The 25,646-nt window shown below is 41.6% G+C and overlaps 1 protein-coding gene across 1 annotated transcript in view; it reads right to left on the bottom strand.

Annotated features, from left to right (window-relative positions):
- Positions 1-24,782, bottom strand: part of ptpn9a (protein tyrosine phosphatase non-receptor type 9a) — a 49,135-nt gene extending 24,353 nt beyond the window's left edge. The window contains exons 1-4 of the mRNA XM_084315530.1: positions 24,243-24,782; positions 8,222-8,365; positions 4,198-4,247; positions 2,870-2,957 (exon numbers count right to left, since the gene is read on the bottom strand). Of these exons, the coding sequence (XP_084171656.1) occupies positions 2,870-2,957; positions 4,198-4,247; positions 8,222-8,365; positions 24,243-24,482 (522 nt within the window). The 5' untranslated portion in view covers positions 24,483-24,782. The remainder of the gene's footprint in view (positions 1-2,869; positions 2,958-4,197; positions 4,248-8,221; positions 8,366-24,242) is intronic.
- Between the last annotated feature and the right edge of the window lie 864 nt (positions 24,783-25,646).

The following is a 25,646-nucleotide window of genomic DNA, read 5'->3' as shown; positions in this document are numbered from 1 at the left end:
GGTCGCGCTCTGCTTCTCTTTGGGCACCGGCAGCGGCGCGCTGGGCTTCGGCCCGGTCCCTTGCCATATTCTCTTCCGTCTGAAGGCGTCTAATCTCTAGACGTATACGATCTTCTTCGCTCCGTTGCTGCGCCTGAAGGCGTTCTCTTTCCATGGAAGAATGTTCGCGCTCACTAAGCGTCTGTGCTTGGAGTCGATCGCGCTCTGTTGAGGCTGCTAGGCTGGCGAGGAATGCCTGTGCCAGCATCTTGTCCGCCTCGCTGGGGGAAGACGCTGGTTGAGGTGATCCGCTCCTGGCAGTACTCGTTGGAGATCTGTTCTCCTGTGGCGAGTCCTGGAGATCCATCTCCGGGGTGCTCTCCTCTTCTTGTAGCGGGTAGAGTTCCATCCCTGGAGGGCTGTCTTTATCCTGGAGCTCTCCGGGGACTACTTCTTCGGTCTTGGCGGGGGGTAAAGTCGGGTCAGGTCCCTCCTGGTCCCTACCGTGAGCTTGGTCAGTTACGTTAGAACCCACTAGGGCCTCTATTGGCGGGGTAGCCTGGTCGATAGGGTCGGACATAATTTTACTATCTACTTTTTCCGCGTTTACCGTCTGTAGAAGGCTAGGTAGTATATTGGCAACGTAATCCTCTAAGTACTGAGGTGTCTGCCGTCTACGCTGCGGGCGATCTACTTTAGGAGAACCGTTTTGTGGAGTGTTCATCATAGGCCATGTCAATATTAATACCACTATATTAATATTACACTAGTTACCCTCCGGCTCAAAGGACCAATTGTAACTGAGGGGTACAATTCCCTGACTGTATTGATAAGTATGGTATCATTAAACCACTACCGCTTTATGTACTTTAATTACTGGCCATACAGTACATGATATCTAAATATAATGAACACTTCCCACAATGAACCGGTTCTATACAAAGTTGTCTTTAAGTATTTATTGCAGCAAAAGGTACATAATACTTCTCGATTATACTTTGAATGCACTTGTAAGGCAAAGGAATGTGCGTAGGCAAATCAACAATGAATGTCCATTCTCTGGTTACGTAGGAGGTAATTATACAACCTGAATCTTAGGGAATTATATCTATGGTACACTAGTAATATATAGCGGGAGATACTGGAAGGGTCCCCCTGGTTGTAAGCCAGCAGGGGTAGAAGATCTGTCGGTAGTAGAGAGTCTGGTCAACGATGACTAAGGAGACTCCAAGTACAGGAGACGGTGCAATAGCCTCTTGATCCACAGACGAATACAGCTGTTCTCCGTAGACTGTAGCTCCACAGTGAAGAAAGCTAGCCGGCCTCAGGCTCTCTGAGGCGCCGACTCGACTTGGCTCCTCGCGGGGTAAATCCAACACGTGCAGGCGTCGGCGATTCTCCGCTCCATAAATCACAGGACCAAAGCAAATATATTCCAGCCGCAAAGGGCTATGTAGTCATCGGGTAGATTAATCCAGTGTACATGTCCACACGGTTCTCGTCTAGGTCTCCTCGGGTGAAAGCGCCATGAAAGCAGCCCAGCCTGGATAAGAACTCTAGCTAGAACGAGGAAGCGTTGGGGATGCTGGTCACTGTAGAACTTTAGCCGCACGATACACTATACACAAATAGACTATTAATGACTTAATAGAAATATGTCGCACTCGACGGTATAGCGCCAAACTCTGACAATTCAGTTATTAATTCGCACGCGGTCTCAATGCTCTATTCTGGGGCCAAACAGGCCATACTTCACCGCACGGAGTATCGTGGGTGAGGCTTCAACTTATTGGGTAACTCTTAGACTTCTGTCTAAGAGTGCTTCTGTATTCACCTGCGCTGTATTTATACGCACGGTGAACAAACTAGTGCCAACGACATTTCTGTCTCGTATCCCTAGCAAAGGCCGGGTAATCACAGACATGTCTTGACGGTGACTTTGAACCTGACTCCGGAGGCGCGGCTCTGGCGCCGGTGGACCGCTGTCCAATAGGAGAATGAAATATTATGGTCTGGGCTAAAGGGATATTCCGTGTATATGTACAAGGAATATACAAGGGATATCAAACGATATACAAATACTATGCAATATATATCAATAAATAAATATATATATTCGGTTTAATCTGATCCTTTGTAACAGTACCCATTCTGCAATCTGTTAATAAACTTTTCAATCAATCAATCAATCTGAAAGTGTTAAGTGAGGCCCTAGTGGAAATTTCGCCCCTGTGTGCACTTATGAAGTACCCTGTTCCTCACGGCACAGCACCATTTGAGTCAGATGATCATCTCCTTTGTGTGTAGGGGAAATGGACTGTTCTCATGTGTATACCACCACCTAGAGCAGACCTGGGCATTGTACGGCCCGCGGGATGATTCTGACCGGCCTGCGAAAGATTACATGATAATAATTTTTTTTTTGACTTTTTTCTTTTCATGTCAACGTTCACACGCACAATATACGCTTACCTAGGATTTGACTTGATTAAACAACAAAGCAGTCGGGGCAAGCCGAAAACGGTCGAAAGTGTGGTTATTTGAAGTTTGGATTTTTTTTTCCCCAACTGAGGTAGGTCGATTACATTTTTAGAGACCACAGCCACAGCCACAGCTTTCTTTGGTACTTTCGCTTTCAAACCAGCTGCAGCCTGAGAACTGGAGTGTGAGGGGCTGTAACACTAAAGATGGCGGCAACGACAAAGAATTGCTGCAAAATAAACATGCATTTGTTGTTTAAATAAAAAAAAAAAAAAATTTATACTAATAAAAATATCAATTATCGATATCGAACTATATGAAACATTTTATCGTGATAACATTTTTGGCCATATCGCCCAGCCATAACCATCACAGGCCACCCAAATGTAAATTTTTAACGGGTACCAACCTCGTTCCTTCGGGCTTTCAAACGAACTCTTGTTTGATCAAGGCACAGGACATCTCCGTAGCGATTCCTCTCCTGATTGTATGCAGCTCTGTAGAGATGTTGACAAACAATATGATGGTCACATTAGGATCAGGATGGATGCCTACAGGTGCCTTCATTTAACATTCTCCTGATCAGTGTTGGGCGAAGAGTTGAAACCCTTTCAAAATGCAATAAGATTCCAGTCTCTCTTAAGAGAGAGGCATGCTAATAACAACAAGACATGGTTAACACGAGGCACTCGACTGTAATAGCCTGCTTACTCAGATTTAAAACCATGCATTTCTGAAATTATATGAACGATACAATGGGTTTTGTGGGCTTAAAGGGTCATAAAACCTTCTCAGCACATAAGGTATTTAATGGTTCAGTATCACTGCTAATATCAGCATATCTCAGTGATCATATGCACATTTCTCACAGCCGGGATATGAGCTTGTCTTAGTTATTGTAGAGGGGATATTGCATTTGCATATGCCAACTCGATATGAACAAAATATCACATCACAATATTTTTCTTAGTTTTGACAGTAGGTTATAACCCTATTTGATGGCATTTAGTTTTCCAGTACAAATCACAATGTGATATATGACATTGCTTTAATATGTCTTCATTTTGTAATACAGCTGAACCCTTGCACTGAAGAACTATACAAGTCAGTTTAAAAAATGTATTTGCAGTTGTGAAGTCAATCCAAGTGTGAATGTGATATATCACAAGAAACTATACTCAACCTCTACCGTCTTTAACTATGAATTAACAACACTTACTAACTTACTAGCTTGAAAACATTATCCCTCTGAAAACTTAAAACAGAGTTATGGTTCTTCGTCTGAGGTACTAAATTATCATGGTGTTATTTCATGTCTATTTTTATATCTATGGGTTAACCACCCAACTACACCCTTGCTCCTGTAATGAAATGAATCAAGGGAGCCAAGTAAAACGAGTCCTTCTCAAAACGTGCATATGAGGCAGAGTGTTCACTGTTCAAATAATGGTTAATGATGGTTAAAGATACTTTACTAAATGTCACTGATAAAATCCTGCCAGGTCTTAATTCAGGTTATTAAGCAGTGCATTGGGGAACTTTCCACTCGCAGCTGTGGGCAGATTGAAGCAGACCCATGGAATTACATAATGTTATATACGCAATGTTAACATCAAGCTGTGGCCTGTTGACATTTGGCAAACTACTTGGAAATGAAGGGTCGACATCGACTGCAGCGTTCAACTACTTAGGGATGCTTGTGTGCAACACTCGCAGGTGTTTGTGAGCAGGACATACCCAACAATGCTGGAAGTAATGGTGGTGGTGGTGGGGTGGGTGGTGAGAGACTAAAACATAAAATCGGTTCTAAACCAACTATAGATCAAACAGGCTTGGACAGGGTGAATACAACATTGTAGCATTTTCTCAAGTTGGTTTAATTCACGATTCCCCCAAAATTTGTGATGGTAGATAGTCAAATACAGATGTCTACACTGCTATCAGCTTTACTCAAAACATACAGTCATGTCCTCCTCACAACAGAACGATATGATTCAGGTAAAACATTTGTGGTATTCCCCTTTTTAAGACAGGAAACCAAACAGGATTTAGGACTGGCTTCTGTAATGGCAACAAGGATTTTTCCTATCTCTTGACATTTAGGATGGATAAGGCAAACATAGAACCCCCCCCCCCCCCCCTGTAATGAGGCCTCTGGTGTACGATTCTCTTTCTCTGTGTGCGCGCATGTGTGTGTGTGTGTATATATATATATATATATATATATATATATATATATATATATACACACACAGTATCTGTGTGTGTGTGTGTGTGTTTTATTTGTCTGAACTTGATTTTCAAATGCATCTGCTTAGGTCATCACTTGCTTGGCGAAGGCTTCTGAAACAATATATACAGTGAAATATGACACAGAGGAGCTGGACATGTTTTAGACTCATTGAAGCAGTTTGAAATAAAACATGATTCCACATGCTGCCTTCCCATCTGACTAACGTATTAGAGCCGGGATGTGCACAACTCCAGACTCCTGTCATTCATTTCTTCTTTAGTTGCTACGACCCAGTATTTGGTTATTCACTCTTTGTTGACTTCTATCTGGTTACTTTGTAGGACTGGGAGGTATACCGAATATGAAGATATACAGTCATGGATTCATGCAAAGGTATGGATTTTCACTATACCCTTGTCCATGATATATATAAATTGTAAAAAAAAAAAAAAAAAAAAGTATAATTATATATTCTTTAAAAAAAATTATCCTCTTTTTCTCCGCCTGATTTTTCTATTTTTCTCCCCATCCCAATTTAGTCATTATGCCAATTCCCCCCCTCCCCTACCTGGCTGTTGTGCGCATGTTCCTCCTACTGGTCGGTACAAGGAAACCCTGAAGTCCACCACATGCTTCCTCCGACACATGTGGAGACAGCCAGTGGCTCTCTTTTCACCTGGCAGCGAGGACTCTCATTGGTGAAGCGTAACGCGTGGGAGGTCACGCTGCCTTCACCATTTCCTGCCTTCCGCTGAGCAGGCGCCCAGACCGCGTGGTTTTTAAACGTAGCTGTTGAAGTGCCACAAAACTACAGTGACCCTTTTTGTATTTGACATCCTGTTCTCTCTCTGTCACTTGTATGATGTACTATTATGATTATGATATGTACTATTATGATTATGATGCACTTGTATGATGTAATATATTAAGCATTAACATATATATAGAGGATTAAATATATGTTTATTGTATATGCTGAAGGACCATGTATTATGGACCATGTATACAGCAGTGCAATTGTTCCGTTCTCTGTTAGAGTGGGTGCTATTAGGAATGTGTGCTTCCATCCCTGTGTCTGACCTTGGGCGTCTGCAAAGAAAGTGCACCACTTTCTGCAGCGGTTAACCCTTTCCTATCACTCTACCGAGGGAAAAGCCATCATACAACGGGCGATGATTTAACTACATGTGTGATGTGTAAACATATAACCAATGATTAAGTATATGTTTATTGTATATGTCTGTATTGTACATGTATATATATATCTGCATATACCTGTATATATCTATAAGCTCAGACCAGTGCAAATTGCACAGTCATGACATTGATGTATGATGAGAGGACTCTTAGGGGGTTTCCCACAGCACAGTAATCTGTTACTTTTTTTAGTTACCAACTAGTGGAGTAGCGATGAGCCAATGACAACGACACAAGTTGAAAGAAGGAGTGTTTATCTGTGCTTGCTATATGACGCTACGGACCTGTGTATAAAACTGACAGCTTCCGTCTCGTCGGGCAGATTTTCACTTTTTGACCTCAGACCTTAGAGTCTATGCTAGAGAAGAGATGTTTTTTGTTTTATACTCACTTTTACTGAATTGGACATTGCCAATGCAGTCCCTTTTTGTAACTTGCCTTTTCTAATTAAAATAACTTTTTTTATAATACCTATTGAATTCGTGGACTGTTTTCTATCGCAATGTATCACGACGCTGGCCTCGCCCTGCTCTCGTCTGAAGGCAACGGTATATCTATAACTGGGAGCCATGCAGGAGCCACTGCTTTTCAGCTAAAGTTATATAAAGATTATATATATATATACTATTGACAGTAGTAATGCTTAGTTTCACTGTTTGTTGTTTGCAAGCGCCGGTAGCCTCTGTATCCGACGGGCACCATTGGGTTTGTGGGGAACTAAGAGTCTCGCCACTGCAGGGCCGGACGATCGGTGGCCACGGACTGATGGACCTGTCAAACTGATAAGGGGTTATGGGGCTTGCAAATGATTGTTAGTACGCTAATATTACACTATTAACAGTAGTAATACTTATTAAAAGAGTAGAAATATCATCAGGCTTTCAAATGAGTAGCATTACGGGCCTTTCGTAAAATGATGATAATAATGATGGTAATGATAATAATAATATTATTGTTATTATAGGCAATAAGAGTTCTCCAAGACATACATTCGGTTTATTACAAACAAAGAAGAGGTTAACAACTCTTCTATGCTTATATTTCATATCAACTGGATATAACTAACTAGTGACTATGAAGTAAGCTTGATAGAAATAGTAATTGACCCGAGAACTTAGTGAGTTTAGCACCTCGCTGGGGGATATCGGGCGGCCAAAGGGTTATATCTCAAGTAAGTGACCTGAGATAGATGGAGACAAACCCATCGGCTCTCAACAGTAGCCTATGTGTGCGAAGACGCTCTCCGATTGGCTAGCCGCGTACAGCGAAGACCCTCTCGGATTGGTTTAGCGCCGAAGGGTCTCTTCCGCCTTGTACATATATATTCTCTGCTTCAAAGTAGTTATGCTTTGGCCCTCTTTCGAAGTGGGTTATGCTTAGAGTTAGGGTTAGGGTTAAGGTTAGGCGGAAGAGACCCTTCGGCGCTAAACCAATCAGAGAGGGTTTTCGCTGTACGCGGCTAGCCAATCAGAGAGCGTCTTCGCACACATAGGCTACGTTTAAGAATCACACGCTCCCAGACCTGACCTGTAGTCTTAGTCCACAACGCCAGATTACCACCCACAACTTCCCTCCCCCTAACTCAGCCAAACAAGTTAGTATGACGAGCGGCCCAAGCCGCAGGGCAATGCTGACTCCGGGAGTCGAGACCGCAGCCTCTTGCATTGGTGACGAGCGTTAATTATATATTCTTAAATAGAAAAAATAAAAATAAAATTCCGACTTCCATTACTGTTACAACATAGAGGAGTGCACTTATTTTGTTCTAGGCTCCTAACCTCAACATAATGTAGGACAAAATAGAAAGCAATAGAATGTGTAAAAATAGCAGCATAAGCAATGATAAGAATTGCACTAATTCACAAAACAATAATCATAATGTAAGCAATATTAAGATAAGTAAACAAAAATAGACCATTTTGAATCAAACAGCACCACGACAATTGTATTACAAGATAAAAGACATGCAATATCACGTTGTAATTTGTACTGGAAAACAAAATACCATCAAATACTGTTGCACCATCAAAACTAAGAAACATATTGTGACATGATATTTTGGCCAGTGTATTAATATTAATCAGCACAGAGCTCATTGTTTGGACTGTATATGGTTTGTACTGTATGCTGAACAATTTGTCTTCTCTAAAAAAAAAAATGAACTATCGCCATTTTCATTCCCAGAAATGCCAAAACCCTTCTAGATCAAGGTCACGGATACATTTTTGTATCAGACTCAATAAGCATTCTGGATTTTGTTTCGTGGCTCTCGTCTTGAACAGTTATCTCAAGATATCTCTCTCACACACGCACACACACAGCAACCCTCACCCTGTAGCTGTGAAAGAGCTCGATGGCTCGCAGGACGTCAAACTTGCGCGCCATGAGGAACTTGACGGCGAGCTCCCAGGACAGCGGCGACACCCCATGCTGACTGGTCCACTTATTGATCTCCTCCAGAAACTGCTTGGTGGCCTGAAAACAAAACCCAGAGACGCAATATAGTCAGATATGTACAGTACTATGCATCAAATACAGGATGTGGTCACCCACAACATACTCCTGTCAATATAATACAGAAGCCGGGAGGAGGAAGTGAAACTAGGCCTTAAAACTCTATACAGCCTATGGAGGAAGTGGTGTAGTATGTATGTATATGTACTGTATGTTATGGCCCAAATAGTGTTTCACATGCTGTCACACATGGATGACATACGTACGTTAGTGTTTATGGGTTTAGTGTTTGTGTGTTTGTATTTGCTATATTTGTGAGGTGCAGTTTGAGTTCTGGATATACAGAAAGATGTGAGCATGTCTTGGGGAAGGGAGGACATTTCAGCAAAGACTCACTTTGAAAAAGAGGCCATTGTAGGTTCAGGGGTTGAATTAGGGTTGAGGTAGGGGTACAGGTTAAAGGTTTAGGCATATATTAATGGGAGGATGATATTAAGATTAGGATTATTCTTAGGCTAGATAATGAATGAGGTCCTCACTTCAGATGTACAGGTATACAGTGTGACAGTGTGTGTGCGCATGTGTGTTTAACATCAGTGTGTTCATAAACTTTGCATTTGTGGCTCAAGGATAGGCCCATCGAGGAAAAGGTCCAAAACTGCTTTTTTTGTTATCTCTGCTGTAATAGTTAGCTCGGCAGTGTGGCAGAGAATGTGCTTTTTGTATCTGCGGATTCAAATATTGCTTTTAAAATGTTAAGACCTGGATAGTTGCCGTGCAAGCATCCACATAACTAAGTCTTCCTATGGTCTAAATGATGAAAATACATTGAAATAAAATATTATAAACCAACCCCTTATCCCCATTTTCCATATCCAAAATCCCCTTTATCATTTGCAAAATACAACAGCAGCCCAAACTTGCAAAATAACCTATTTGCGACCAGAACAGATGATGTCCTTTTATGGGTTTCCTCCCCGCCTGCCAACCTCACCTCCCCTGCACCTCCCCACCCAGAGAGCTATCACGTCAGCAGCACCCGGTGAATTGTCAAAAGGAGAGAGAGAGAGACGAGTGAGGCGATGAAAGCTCATGCTCAACGCAAGAGGGAGGGTAGGAGGGAGGGTAGGAGGGAGGAGGGGCAGGATGGAGGTTGGAGGGGGGGCAGGAGGGGTAAGGAGGGGGGGCAGGAGGGAGGAAGTGGGTTCCTGGGAATCCCTCGACTCCTCAGGAATACAAAAAGATCACTGATGAGCCTGAAAGACAGGATGCCCACTGTCTCTCGGCTCAGGAAAGGCCAACGCTTTTTCACAGAATAGTGGGGTGCATTGGTTTCTGCTTCGGTCGAATGCCTTTAACATGCAAGGGGTGAAGGATTACTGCGTTGAGCGGCACCAGGATTAGGCCTTGTTCCGTCTCCATTTCACTGGTTCATCCTCATTTCAGCTGCTATTTGGATACTCTTGGATTTTCTCGTCTTTTTTTATCAAATTTTGGATTTATATTTCAAATTTCTTCAAGCAGGCTACCTTAGCTGTGGCCCAAACGTATGGTTCTCAAACAAGATAATTGATCATCCCTTATGAACTAAGGCTGCATCGATACCACTCTAGTCTTTTGTGAGTTAGCTTTCAGTGGCCAGTAATAAAACAATAATACATTTTATTTGTATAGCGCTTTCTCACATACTCAAAACACTCAGTGTAAAATAAAATAAAAATAGAAAAGTAGCCATTGTGACATCATCATCATCAGGGTTTAACAGCCCATACAGAACCACTGGATACAGAGCACCGACCATATCCAGTACTTTTACTCAACAGTATAAAGACCGTTGATTCTCCCTCAACATTTCTGCAGACCTTCCGCTATCCGCGAGTACATTATTCATCACCCGTTCTTTCCGCGGTCCACATGACAAGACTTGTTTCTTGTTTATTACCGTACCTGCTGTGTACGTTGATGTCTATTGATGCTGGCCTGGAAACATGGGAAATCATTGAGAGGAAGGTGAGTCATGACTTCCTGAACATGGTCATTAATGGAGCAAGATAAAGAGTCACTATAGCCAAAGACACAAGCAAATTAACAGTAAAAAAACACCTTGAATGTATGTTTTCTTAAAGAATGTTTCACATTCGTGTTTGGGTACTAAGTCATGTGATGCAGACGTCATAGCAGGTGGGGTTTGGATGATTCCACAGGCAGTAGGGAGAGCCGACCTATGTGCAGAGGACATACGCTATAGGGTTGTCCACTTTGTGATGCATTGGAATCTTAAAAAGGTAGACTCTGGGACGCCGTCAAACGGCGACCTCTAGGCAAAAGAGCTGTTTGACAACATAACAGATTATACTTTCAAAGATAACGTGTCAACGCAAGTGCACGCTTCCATTTGATTAAATGTTAAAACCATTTTAAATTCATCATTGTTCATTCGCTTGGCATTTGGCAATAAACTCTTGAATACTAATATCTTTCAACATTAACTTTTCAATGCTTTAATGTTATACAATTATTTTATATTGCAATATGATTAACGATATTAGAGATTTAATTTTCATTGAAAAACATTACAATTATCATAGTGTGATTTGTGGGGGTCTGTATCAAACAAAGATGTTTTCTTAAGTCTGTAGAATATTGGCCATGCAGCAGGACATCTCTGCAGAACTGCAATACTTAAATTACAATGGATGATGAATGAATTTTGGCACACATTTGCCTTTAACAAATATTGCACCTCCTGTGATTTGGATATTGCACTAAACCAGGGGTCGGCAACCTGCGGCTCTTTAGCCAATCAGCTGCGGCTCCCTGGCCCAAAAAAGCCTATTTTTTTTCTTTTTTTTTTACTTTCTTCTTTTTTTTTTGGAGATCGATGTCATACTGTGACACTAAAATGAAAAAATATTTCATCAACTAAAATATTTAGTCAACAAAAATATTTCATCAACTAAAATATACAGTACGTCACACCCCGCGCCTCTCCCTGCCGTCTGCAAGTGGCTAATCTTGAGTTTCCGACCCCCCAGTAAGCTAACCATGGATAAATCCAAAAAAAGGAAAGTCTGAGGAAAATAGAGGGTTTAATTCAGCGTAGACAGATTAATTTGCTTTCACGACTAACGATGCAGGCTTACCTGTATGCCTGATATGTGTTGCGAAATTTGCAAACAACGAAAAATTAACTTTTTTTTTTTATCCACTTTTTCTCCCATTTTCTATATTTTCTCCCATTCCAATTTCGTATCATCCAATTCAACCCTCCCCTGTCACGGACGCTGTTTCTTGCCTCCCACAAGCCGGCTGCAATGTGGACTAAGTCATACATAGCACAAGTCCCCTCCGGTACTTGAGGTAACAGCAGTCGCATCTTTTCACCTGCGCAGCTCGATCTCTCAGTGGCGAGGAGTAACGCGTGGGAGGCTCACGCTGCCCCCGACACTTCCTGATTCTACTGCGCAGGCGCACCAACCGACCTGTAGGAGTCGCTGTCCACAACGCCCGATCCCCACCCATCAGTTTCCCACCCCCTAATACGGCCAATGTGTATTAGTACGGACGACCAGCTAAACTGAAAGCAAATGTGGAGCGCTGGGCTCGAACTGACGAGCCCAGCGTCTCCAGCATTTCGTGGCGAGTGCCTTGCCCACTACGCCACGTAGCCGCCCAAATTTACTTTTTATTTTATAGATTTTCCACAAATAAGGGAAGGACTCAAATAGAGCTGCATAGTTCAGGGTTTTATTTCAAAGTAGGTCTACAGATGCCAGTGTTTTTTCTCCTTTTCTGTGTTTTATTTCAAAGTAGGTCTACACATGGTAGTCTTTTTTCAAAGTAGACTACTTTTTATTTTATAAATGTTCCACAAATAAGGGAAGGACTCAAATATACCTGATTATTACATGGCGTTTTCACATTCGCCGAAATGCTTGATTGTGATTGGTCAATAGCCCCCCGACAGCGGTGAATTATTTTTCGATAACTGACCGAAAACTGACAGTGATTATTGCTTTTCGCAGCAGAAGCAATCAAGCCCACTGACACACACTGCAATCAGACACACCTGCCGGCTGCCGGCGATAATAATAATCACTTTATTTGGGCTGACAGAGCCACAGAACAACTGCGTCTGCATTTGATCTCGTCTTGTCGATGGTGTAAAATGAATTGGGTATATTGTTAGTAAGTTAGCCATGTAATAAGCGGGATAATGTATAGCTATACTCGGTCATTGTCGCAAAATAATTGACCTTCACTGACGTTTAGAACACCTCGGCGAGGCGCCTCGGTATTCTAAACTCCGTGTCGGTCAATTATTTTGCGACAATGACCTCGTAGCTATACATTATCCCTTACATAGTTCAGGGTTTTATTTCAAAGTCGGTCTACAGACACCAGTGTTTTGTCTCCTCTTCTGTGTTTTATTTAAAAATAGGTCTACACAGCAGTCTTTTTTCTCCTCTTCATACGAGTTTGAGGTTTTCCTTTGGTAAAAACAGCAATAAAAAGTAAACATTTTTCTTTTTGTTGCTTTATAATTCCATTAATGCAACAAACGGTGTGCTATAAGTATAAAGTGTAATAAATCGCAAATTACTTTGGGTATGCAATCAGGCGTTTTATGCTAAATGTGGGGTATGCTTGGGGATATATAAAACGTTATACACTGTTATCTTCATTTTAAGGGTAAATAGGTTGTGCGGCTCCCTGAGCATTTTATTTTGTGGGAGGGGGGGAAAAGTGGCTCTTTTGATAGTAAATGTTGCTGACCCCTGCACTAAACCATATTGCGATTTCGTAAACATTTAGATTAACTGTCTTACTAAAAAGTATAAAAATACAGAAACTGTATACTTTAAAAACTAAAACGAGAGAACGGCAATACTTTTTGCTCCTTGTTGTAGCAGTATTGTGGGAGCGTTACTCCTCGCCAAATCAGTCAGGTACAACTGGGGTTTCTAAGATCTCTGCTGGTCCGATGGCTGCTATTTCTCTCACATGAGCCTGTTATCTTAGCCTTTTAAGGAGAGGCGCTGCCAAATCCAGGCTGTGTATTGAGGGTTCCTGACCCCGTGTTCCTGGAGAAGACAGGCTTGTTTGGTTTTTCAGTAGTGGGGGCGATATCCTCAAGAGCAGGAACGGACGTGAGTTCGTTTCTCATGACAGCAGATACCAGAATAGAGATCCACCAGTACCACTTTTCTCCACTGCAGAAAACTATGTTGAATAGTGACTAAACTTTAGGTTGCGTCCCATACAGAGTACCAGTTTGTCCGAGGGACACGACAGTTGTGATCAGAGGATCAAGGAGGGTGGAGCTCGAGATAGGTCAATTGGGTGCATCACTTTTCCTACAATCCATAGACCATTAATTGGGGGATCATTTGACAAATTATTGAAATGATTATGTGTCTCCATTAGAGAGATCTAACATGCGTCAATGAGCCGAACATGCTGAAATTCTGTCATGTTACACATGGCTCTTGGTATAAGATTTTAGCATTGGGGACACCAATATCCTGTTTTAGCACCAGAATGCAACAAAGGCTCACTACTGGAGGGGGCAGGGCTTAGTGAATTCCTAAAAGATGCATAAATATTTGCACAACTTGTTCCTACTCTGATGTGGTGAGAGGGGGGGTTTCCTCCAGTCATCCACCATAATTACTTCCACCACTTCATTCATGCTTAAACACTTTGATGCAAACCCCAAATAGGACCAGCCGTTCTTAGATGAGTCAGTATCCCGACATCAGAGGTCTTTTCCCCCTTGTTCACTCGTCCCGCAGCCCCCCGGTGTTTCTGAAATACAGAGCTAGTGGTTTCCGCTGCAAGGTCCCTACTCACATACATCTATTATTACATTGCTTTGGGCTCAGAAGCACTGTTGACATCAATGCTCGTCGATGGGAGACTGATGAGGTCATCTGCAGCCATGAACAGGGAGTAGCTCAACGGATTACAGTAATTTGATTACAATAAACTGGTAGCTGTAATATATTAATTACTGTAAAAAATTAAAACACTAGACTGCAAACAGTTTGGGATTATTGGTTGGATTACAAAGAATGTGTGTGTGTTTTTTTTTTAAAGAAGGCATTTGAATTGTGATATTATAAAAGGTGCTATAGATAACATTCAGCCACCAGATGTTGCACTAGAGCACCAGTATATAATGTATCCAATCAGGTGCATTCCACCTAGGGGAAATGGGAAGTAGGGAGGGGACATATGCATGAAACATTAATTTTGGACCCGCCAAATATATTTTTATGATAAATTCATTAAATAAAGAAATTCAATATTCTGCACCTTTCTAAAAGCTCTAAGGATGTATTCTTAATTTGTTGTTATTATTATTTATTTTGAATGATTACTCTACATACAGTATATACAAACAATATGTTATCTATAGCACCTATATCACTCTTACACTTTGTGATAATGGCTTTACAGACCAAGTATCTTGATACCAATTAGTATCACAATACCAAACAGTGTTGCAATATCACACAAATCAGCAGCCAGATTTCCACGCTTCCTCACATCCCAACAGTTTTATATATCAATGTTCCGCCTGTCATGATACAGTGGAATATGTAGTATCATTCTCGCCAGAATTGAAAAACAGCTGTTCAAAGTTACCCAGTGCTTTACAACTTTTATTTGACGGAGTAGATAAATTAACTGTGTAGCTCATCCAGACCACTACATAAGATAAAACCAGCACCACAATAAACCACAATGGAACAACCCGTCAACCAAGTCGCTTGCTGTGTGTATGCACTGAAATGATTTGACGTCACTATAGATCGCCGCCATAGTTGTGTCATGGAACCCTACAGCCAGTGCTACTGTGTTTGAGATTCAACATCTTTAGAGCAACTAAACACATGGGGTCCTTTTGCCGTCCTAGTGGTCGATAGTTACCCCCTGCAGCACACTCTGCCCCGCCCCAACCTGTGATGTCAGAGTACCTCTGTGGTGGCACTATCAAAGCCTGTCTAGGGAAAAGAAAAAGAGGTACTCTGACATTGCAGGTGGGGCAGAGTGAGCAGGAGGGTGAAAATATCAACCACCAGGACAACAATGTATACTGTACTACTGGATGGTGTATAATGTACTACTGGATAGTGTATAATCATGCATTACTGGATAGTGTATAATGTACTAGGCTACTGGACAGTCAATACGGCAAGCCACACTGTTATGTAAATACTGTAGTAGTAAATGTATGGAGTGAGAGTCCAGAGTCTATTGTTTGATGTAAATACTGTAGTAAATGTATGGAGTGAGAGTCCAGAGTCTATTGTTTGATGTAAATACTGTAGTAAATGTATGGAGTGAGAGTCCAGAGTCTATTGTTTGATGTAAAAACTGTAGTAAATGTATGGAGTGAGAGTCCAGAGTCTATTGTTTGATGTAAATACTGTAGTAAATGTATGGAGTGAGAGTCAGTCCAGAGTCTATTGTTTAATGTAAATACTGTAGTAAATGTATGGAGTGAGAGTCCAGAGTCTATTGTTTGATGTAAATACTGTAGTAAATGTATGGAGTGAGAGTCAGTCCAGAGTCTATTGTTTAATGTAAATACTGTAGTAAATGTATGGAGTGAGAGTCAGTCCAGAGTCTATTGTTTGATGTAAATACTGTAGTAAATGTATGGAGTGAGAGTCAGTCCAGAGTCTATTGTTTGATGTAAATACTGTAGTAAATGTATGGAGTGAGAGTCCAGAGTCTATTGTTTGATGTAAATACTGTAGTAAATGTATGGAGTGAGAGTCCAGAGTCTATTGTTTGATGTAAATACTGTAGTAAATGTATGGAGTGAGAGTCCAGAGTCTATTGTTTGATGTAAATACTGTAGTAAATGTATGGAGTGAGAGTCCAGAGTCTATTGTTTGATGTAAATACTGTAGTAAATGTATGGAGTGAGAGTCCAGAGTCTATTGTTTAATGTAAATACTGTAGTAAATGTATGGAGTGAGAGTCCAGAGTCTATTGTTTGATGTAAATACTGTAGTAAATGTATGGAGTGAGAGTCCAGAGTCTATTGTTTGATGTAAATACTGTAGTAAATGTATGGAGTGAGAGTCCAGAGTCTATTGTTTGATGTAAATACTGTAGTAAATGTATGGAGTGAGAGTCCAGAGTCTATTGTTTGATGTAAATACTGTAGTAAATGTATGGAGTGAGAGTCCAGAGTCTATTGTTTGATGTAAATACTGTAGTAAATGTATGGAGTGAGAGTCCAGAGTCTATTGTTTGATGTAAATACTGTAGTAAATGTATGGAGTGAGAGTCAGTCCAGTGTGGTCCTGTTGTCCTTACACCATGTCGGTTGCACTGTGGAGATTTGTATGCTGTATTTGGTGAATGAACCGTTTCCGATGCTGGTAACATACTGTATGATCAGAGAATTATGTGCAACTTAGCTGGAAAGATCCTACTGGCATCATCATGTGCTCTTGTCTGCATACATTGTAAGATTTTTTTTTTTTAATGTACTTAATATCATAAGACGTCAAAGACAAAAATCTACTAACTTCAAAGTCACCCTCAACTTGCATTTGCGTCCTACCTCTGATGCCTAAGGTTTAAGCAAACAGGAAGTGGGGGAACATGATTTACAGTGGGGTTCTCTGGGTTGTTGCAGGGGTAATTATGAGCAGCAAAGGCCCCTAACTTGATGTGTCATATTTCAGATATTAAGTGGCGAGGTTGAATTCTGAATATTTTGTGTTAAACCTCAAATCCATGATTTTCTTAACCATAGCAATGAGAGTTCAAATGACAGTGATTAAAAAAATAAAGAGGACCCACCACGTATCAACAAAATAATTTTCTGAAAGGAAGAAGCTCAAAAAGCAGAGATATCCAACTATTGAGGAAGGAATCTTTGCGTGTCTGTGTGCGTGACTGCAACACACATCTCGAGAACCGTTTGTCCGATTGACTTCATGCAGTGAAGAGGAAAATCAGCTCTCAGGCTCCTGTTTACAACATGGAAATGCCATTGTTGTAAATGTTTTCAGTTTCTGATTGTTCAATGTACCAAAGTTAAAGTGTGGGGGTGTCAACTTCAGACAGTTCATAAAACATAGTTTAGTTAAAAATAAGAATAAAGAGAGAGAGCGGACATGTACAGTATGAGGAGGTATAAATATATATTGATAATGAATTATATGCCAATATTAAATCAATTTGATGCTTTGAAGGCACAACAATTGAATTTCCAATTAATATTAGGTTAGAAAATACATTTGTTGGATTTAACGTGATTTTTTCCTTTAATCTAATGTTAATTTGATGACATCTGTTCCCATCTTGTATTGTACAATAATTGTATTAATTATTAATAACCACGCCCATTTTTGGTCTTCTATCTGAATACAGATAGGCCTACAGATAATGAAGTCTCCGCACACCCCTATTAGTAACTATAATTGGAGAGTGGTCAGTGTGTTTGTTAGCTTTAGCATGTTAATGCCAATAACTATAAGGAAAGCAATGAGTGATTTTGTATGTTTGTGTGGGTTATCACGTCGGCACCTCCCTTCACTGGTGTTTAATTAAGTTACGACACCTCGGGAAGGCTCAACAGTTAGCTCCAGAGTCCCAGAACCGCCACCTCCATAGCTCTCTCATTGTCCATGCGTTACCCACATACAGAACATACAGTTGTCCTATCCTTATGTCGAAAACAGTACTATTCCTGATAACAATATTGCACGTGAAGCAGAAACAAAAGAAAAAGAATACTCTTATCCCTCGTTTACTTTGGCCCCCCAGCTGACATTATTTCTCCTCAAACAAATCCATCGACTTCCTTTCAATGCTTCTTTTGACATCTCCTTTACAGCCTTTTGCCAACTGCGCCCACAAATCCCCAGCTCTCCCAATAGTGATATGGTCAAACGTGCTATGAACTGGGGCGCCCCAGTGGCGAACCACATAGCGCGCTCAGCCGCGACACGGCCGACCCGGGTTCGACTCCCGAACCCGTCGTTATTTGCCGAATGTCTTCCCCCCACTCTGTCTCCCATTCCTCCTCTGTCTCTCTCTACTGGACTGCCCAGTAGAATAAATAAAGCGATAAAACGCCAAAAAAAAACATTTAAACGTGCTATGAACTAGGGGTGGGAATCGCCAGAGGCAGAGACCTCACGATACGATCGCGATACTTGTGTCACGATACTTGTGTCACGATATGATAGTATCGCGATACTAAATATATCGCGATACGCTGAGTATTGCGGAACATTTTATTTATTACCTTTTTTCAACTACAAAGTAAAACTTTGTCAACATGTTTTATCTAATAAAATAAAGTTCAGTCTGTTCATCTCACTTCAAATCATTTTTATTGCAGAACATGGTATTTTCTCAAGCAGACAGATGTAAACACTGTAATCTGTGTTTCATGTACCTGACAAACTGAACTGTTTGTATTACAGTCATATTCCAACTTAACTGAATGCCTTGCCGTCCCTGTATCAATACAGTATCGCCACACAAAGTATCGCGATACTACTACGTATCGATTTCCCCCCCCACCCACCCCTAATATCTAAGTGTTTTCCTTTCACAATGGAACGTCCTGCAATGTACTATAAAACACAACTACGCTCGTATCCATTGGTCAGTTTGAATCCTTAATAACCAACCAATTCATCCCAGTCTGCAGTTGCTTTCAATTGATCGACTTTTCTTGCTTTTGTTTTGTATTTATTGTGCGTTATATTCTCGTTATATACTTTTATCTGTGAGCAACAATAAGATAAGAAAACCAATGCCATGACACAGAAAATGGCAGACTAGAATAATAGATATAATAATAAGAGGATGGTTGAGTCAGTAATCTCAGTATAATCATAGAAATGTTGGAAAATGGCTTCCCTGTAAGAAGTAGCACCGTTTGTCCCCCAGTGCTGAATAATAACATCCCTGAGAATATTGGGATTCATCCTCTTATAATCCTAGCCTGAAGTGAGGACGTTCAATGTTTCCATTAAATACACAGAGTACCTATTAACCACCAGAGATGTATTCCAGGAAGCATGTTTCCTCGGCCAGACAGCTGATCGTCGTGACACAACATCTCAAGTGTGCTTCATGACAAAACCATCTGTTGGCATTGTGGCTGCAAGATCAGGAGTCCCTACTGTATGTCCAGGTTCAAAAGCAATGTCATTCCTTTTCATGTTATTATGTCTAACTCCTGTATCTTCAAATGTCCACCAGAGGAGAATAATATAATATAATAATAATACAAGATAGCTCATTCCTGGAACTACTAACTAAGCTCAAAGCTGCCGTTCTTGGTAGATTTCTAGATTGGGGTTTAGTGAGAAAGCCTCTTTGGCCTCATCCTGCACCTTCATGGCGTTTTGAGAGTCGTCTCGGTTCCTCAAAACAGTCAAATCCACACTTCCAGAGGTCATGGAAACATTTCAACTTTGAACAACCAAGGACCTATAAATGGTTTGAAAAACACTGGAAAACTGTTTTTATCTACAGTGAACAATGTTAAAACTTTCTCCTCTGGTAAATGGCTGCTTTTTTTATATAGCGCTTTTATCCAAAGCGCTTTACAATTTGTTACTCACATTTCATTCACTCACACATTCACACACCGACGACTGCAAGGGGGTTAAGCGTCTTGCTCAAGGACACATCGACACGCTGCCCGGGAGGAGCGGGAATCGAACCGGGAACCTCCGGATTGCCAGACGACTGCTCTACCTCCTCTCCCATCACGTCGCGGAGGCTTGCTCCTGCTGCATGAAAACTATTTACAAACTTGTGTCGCACAGAATAAACTTAACATGGTTAATCAGACAGTGTTTTTCCATCCTCTCTTGAAAGAGTTTGGTATCGCTGGGGTGTAATTCATTGGAGACACAAACCAAATTGCTGTTTCTAATAATACTTGAGTACTGGAAAACAGCTCAATGTTCCCTCAGTATTCACATACAGCATAGCAACAGTATGCAGGACTCATAAGGGAGCAAGTGTATTTAATTATACAAGATAATTATACAAGATGGTAACTACGTCTATTCTGCATCGAACATTGTACATATGTCTAAACTGAACACTGTGACCTCATTTTTACTTCTAATTTTACTATGTTATTTTATTTCATACTTATCTTGTCTTGCACAGTCTCTGGAGCGCAACAGTAAGAAGCATTTTGTATAAAAGTATTCTGTACTTCTGTATGACAACTATTAAAGAAACTTGAACTTGAAACTTGAAGAATGTATGGCTGAGTGTCCAGCGATATTTCCCAAAATATGGAAAATATGGATTTTTCCAGTGGATGTATGGAGATTTTTGCCAAACGTTATTTGACGCCTCCCGTCCTGCAGATGTCTCTAGTTTGCCTTATGGGTTTCTGCTGAACTCAACTACTACAGAAACTCAGTTCACCGAATGAAATAGCCTACTTCGACAACAATGGAAGGTGCTGGCCCCCTGGAACCAGCGCCATCAAGCCTAACTGAAATCAATATTGAATCAGGGCCTTGTGAATCTAAATGTAATCGAATCAGCTAATCAGTGCAGAGAGGCCCGAGACCCAGCCCTATAGGATTCAGTTGAATGGCTTCTGTGGCTAACGGTACGTAGGACAATTGCATTAAAGAGCATGTGGGAAGATGACACACCTTGACACTGGGCTTAGCACCTCTTTCTTCAAGGTTTATTTGATTACAAACGCCATGTTAAGCCATTTACAACAATATGACTTGCAGCTGCCAAAGCAGCTATTCAGCCCAGGCCAGTCAGTCCCATTTGGCACAAGTCAATACCAAAACAGGAAGTCAATAACGTCACTCCCCCATATCCGACAACCCCCCCCCCCCCCCCCCTTCTCTTCCTGGGTGGGAGCTGAACCCCCCCCCATAACAACAGTCTCTCCCTCTCTCTTGACACATGTACACACACACACACACTCTCTCCCACTAACTCTGACACACATACACACACTCTCTCTCTCCCACTAACTCTCTCTCAAACACATGTAGACACACTCACTTGTTCGCTCTTTCCGTCCGCTATCTTTCCCTCTCGCCCTCCCTCTCTCTCTCCCAAACACATGACCGACCAACCCCCCCCCCCCCCCCCCCCCAAGTCCAGTGGAAATGCTTTTAACAGCTGCCTTTTTCAGAACGACCAACATACTGCCGTTATGTATGCTCCCAAGAGAAGTCCTGACCCCCCCCCCCCAGCACACACACACACACACACACGGGCTGGGGATGTAATAAGGGCGTGCTGCTGCCTGCGTATACCCTGGCGGGGGCCCGAACAGGAAATGAAGTGGCCAGATAAGGCTTCTCTGCTGGCCAGATGAGATGAGCCGACGAGGGGAGAGAGAGGAAGAGAGAACGAGGAGAAATGGGCATGCGTACTGCCAGAGAGAGAGAGAGAGAGAGAGAAGTGGAACACTGACTGAAAAGCGGCCCTCTGAAATTTGATGCATCATTTTCAGTCAGAGTGGCATTTGCATACATAACTACATAAATAAATCATAATTATGTGATTTATTTATCCATTTATTTTGTGCATGTTCATATGGTGTTCCTCTGGTTTTCTCCCACTCCATAAAAGACATGCATTCTAGGTTCATGATAATAATAATAATATACTTTATTTGCATAGCACTTTTCGAAAAGCACTTTTTCTGCTTCACAGAACAGAATAAAACACGGTTAAAAATGACAAACATTTTATAAGGTTATCAGTAGAATCGTAAAATCAACTCTAAAAACTACAGGCAACCAGTGAAGAGAGGCAAGGATGGGTGAAATATGGTCTCGTCTCCTAGTTAGTTCAAAGTCTAGCAGCAGCATTTTGTTCCCGCTGGAGACGGGAAGTGGCTTTCTGACTCAGCCCTGAGTATTGAGAGTTACAGTCATCTAAACGTGAAGGAATAAAAGCATGGATGACCTTTTCGAGGTCTGTAAAATATATGAAGGACCTCATTTTAGTGATGCTCCTCAGATGGAGAAAACAGGAAGTACAATTCGAATTACTTGGACATCAAAAGAGACATTAGGGTCAAGAATCACCCAGCAGATTTAACATGGGTGGACAGGCTGCAAAGATTAGACTGCAGGGAGTTGATAGCATTCGGGCGGCCAAATAGAAGAATCTCAGAATTTGCTTCATTAAGCTGAAGGAAGTTCTGAGACATACAGCACTTGTGTCAGCGAGGCACAACATGACACAGACCAAGTTACCTGCCTCACTGGGCTTAAGTGGGACAAAGAGTTGAGTGTCATCTGCATAGCACTGGAACTGGAGATTATTATCACCATGATGTCCTCGAAGGGAAGCATGTAAATGGACAAAGGGACCCAAAATGTATGCAAGTCCTCAAAAATGTTGTCGTTATTCATAAACGATTTTAGTTAGCAGAAACGCTCTTCTCTAACATTTTTGATGAAGATGCCAAGATGGTAGTTTAGAAATTGGTATGGACACCATTTTAAGAGTGTCTAGTGAAACCACAGGCTTATCCTTTTCCCACTTACGTTCCGCTTTCCTGCATTGCCTTTTAATGTCCCTTGTATGGTCATACTCCTGCCATTACGACTGGAGTTTGTCCCCGGGCGCTGGACTATGGACACCCACTGCTGCCTAAATAGTTAGGATGGGATCAATTCCTTGTACATGTAAAAATGCACGTGGCAATAAAGAGATTATTATTCCAATTCTGGAATTCAAAATCTAATTTAGAATGGGGGGGGGGGGGGGGGGGGGGGGGGATTCCGATCTGTAAATAAAAGACAAGTGAAATATTTGCGACAGAGTGCTGCTGACCTCTTTTAAAAATGTATGCAGTTTCCGTTTAAATTTTTCATTGATAGATTAACATTCAACTCGGTGCACCAACTCTATTGGGATGTACAGTGAGATCCAGTGGATTCTGTAGAACAGAAAACCTGAGATGCTACATTAGACACACACACTTTGATTCTATATCTGGGATCTCTGGTGTTAGACTTTACTGTGGGTAATGTGACTGTGGGCTGCACGGTGCCTGCACCCCTCTTCCAGTGCCAGAATTAATTACACTATTCAACATTAAATTTTCCATTTACACAAAACATGTTGACAGAGCCTAATCGAGATTTGACTCAATTAGAGTTTGAGTGTAGTCTATAGGGACCACATACAGTATAAAATAACAGACACACACACATCCAAACAAACAAAACTTGGGAGGTCTGAAGCACAATAGAAAAGGCCTATAACGAGACAACTCGTGTTCACCTCAGTCTCTGAATTCAATGATAACATCCATCACAGCGTTCTTCACTGTGATGGATGTTATTCAAAAGTTTTCCCTCAGTAGGCCTATATACACAACACAATACCCTGTGTCATCAGGCAGCAAGCTTAGCCTGGCCACGACTAGTTTTGTATTATTAAGTTTCATGTTTTACACCATCATCACCAGGAATACTTTCCTAGACAGCTTCACCACCAGAGCCATCATCATCATGCTCCACGAATGATGAATGGGGGTCAATCTTAGCCTGGAATGTATGTATGCATGTTTTTTTTTTTTTTAAATCTGAGAAGACTGGCTTTATGAAGGCGACACGGGTTCTAGATTTCGCAACAGTTCGGCCACTTGAGAGGAACTCGCGGTGATACAGCTAGACGCGCATGAATGCGTCACAAATCGATACAATGTTTCCGTCTATTTCGCAACAATTTAACCCATTGATCGAACCTCGTCCCAAGTACTTTACAGCAGTATTCACACGTAGGGCACGAACAGGCCACATACAAAGGGGCCTATAGCTTTACTTCTAGGTCTATGATCACAGAAAGGGAAGGGGGGGTATAACGGTGAAGAGAAGTTATAACTTACCTGCTCTTCCTCTGCCGATAAACTAGCTGCCATCATCATCACTCCTCCTCCGTTGTTCTCGGTCACCTTTATGAAGATGTGTCCTGCTCGTCCAGTGAAAACACGGCCAAGATGTCTTTTTTCCTCCTGCAAATTGGGATAATTGTCCCTTTTTTTTTGCCCAAGTTGATGGTATATTATATATATGAAACGTTGCGGAATGGTAGGGGTGTTGTTCCTATAGGTTCCCTGTGTGATCATCTGAGTGAGACATGGAGACAATGATCTCGAATCTAAAAAGATCCCAAAGTACAAAAAAAAAATCGCTGATGTTGTGTCAAAGAGAGGGGTCCGAGTGAGAAGCGCTCAGTTGCTGCTCGTCTCCGTGCGACGGATCGGCGTCGATCGGGTTTTATTACCCATGATGATGGTCCGTCTGTCCGTCGTCCACAAACGATAGGCTATACTGTGATCATTGCGGCGTCCATGCCGTGAATTGCAAGTTTTATTATATCTGAACGTCGCCTGGCTTTATATCGTGAAGCATACCGTAAACATTCCGAGACGAATCAAACTGTTAGTATACCCCCCCTGGTGGTTACACTGGGTAATGGACACGACCCCCGCCTTCATTCATAAAAATAGCAAAACAGGAAAATCACCATTTTGTGAGTTCTCTCACCTTTACGCACGGGGATACATATATAGCCATGATACATACAACAATGTTCTGAACACGAACAACATGCTTTAAATGTACTGTCTATCTGTATTGTCGTGTGTGTCATGATATATGTTATGATGAATTGAAAATGGGGGACCCTGATGTAAACAAGATGAAAGTTTTTCCGAGGTAAGCGACAGTTGTGATTGGAGGATCAAGAAAAGGGGCAGGGTTTGAGATAGGTTAGTATGTATTGAGCCCTACTGTATTGTACCCATTCTGCAATCTGTTATTGATTGATTGAAAACTTTATTAACAGATTATTGCAATGGGTACAATACACTACAGTACGGCTCAATACAAACAACTGCTAAGAGGATTGATTGATTGAAAACTTTATTAACAGATTGCAGAATGGGTACAGTACAGTACAGCTCAATACATACAATTGTTAAGGGGATGCAGACCAGAGAAAGACTTTCGTCTTGTTTACATCAGGGTCCCCCATTTTCAATTCATCGTAACATATATGATATATATGACATACAGATAGACAGTACTGCTACATCTATACATTTATGACATACCAGATTTGCAAATACAGTACTGTTTGTGATACGAAAAGAGTCCAGAGAAAAAGTATATACATTTGACGTAGAAACTGTACATTGGAGGAGGTTGGGTAGGTGGGGGGGGGGTACTGTACATTGGAGGTGGTTGGGTGGGTGGGGGGGGAGAGGTTGGGTAGGAGTGGGGGGGGG

The sequence above is a fragment of the Notolepis coatsorum genome (genome assembly GCF_963971535.1).
Source record: "Notolepis coatsorum genome assembly, chromosome: 6".
NCBI lineage: Eukaryota > Metazoa > Chordata > Actinopteri > Aulopiformes > Paralepididae > Notolepis > Notolepis coatsorum.
This window is presented reverse-complemented; position numbering and strand designations above follow the sequence as displayed.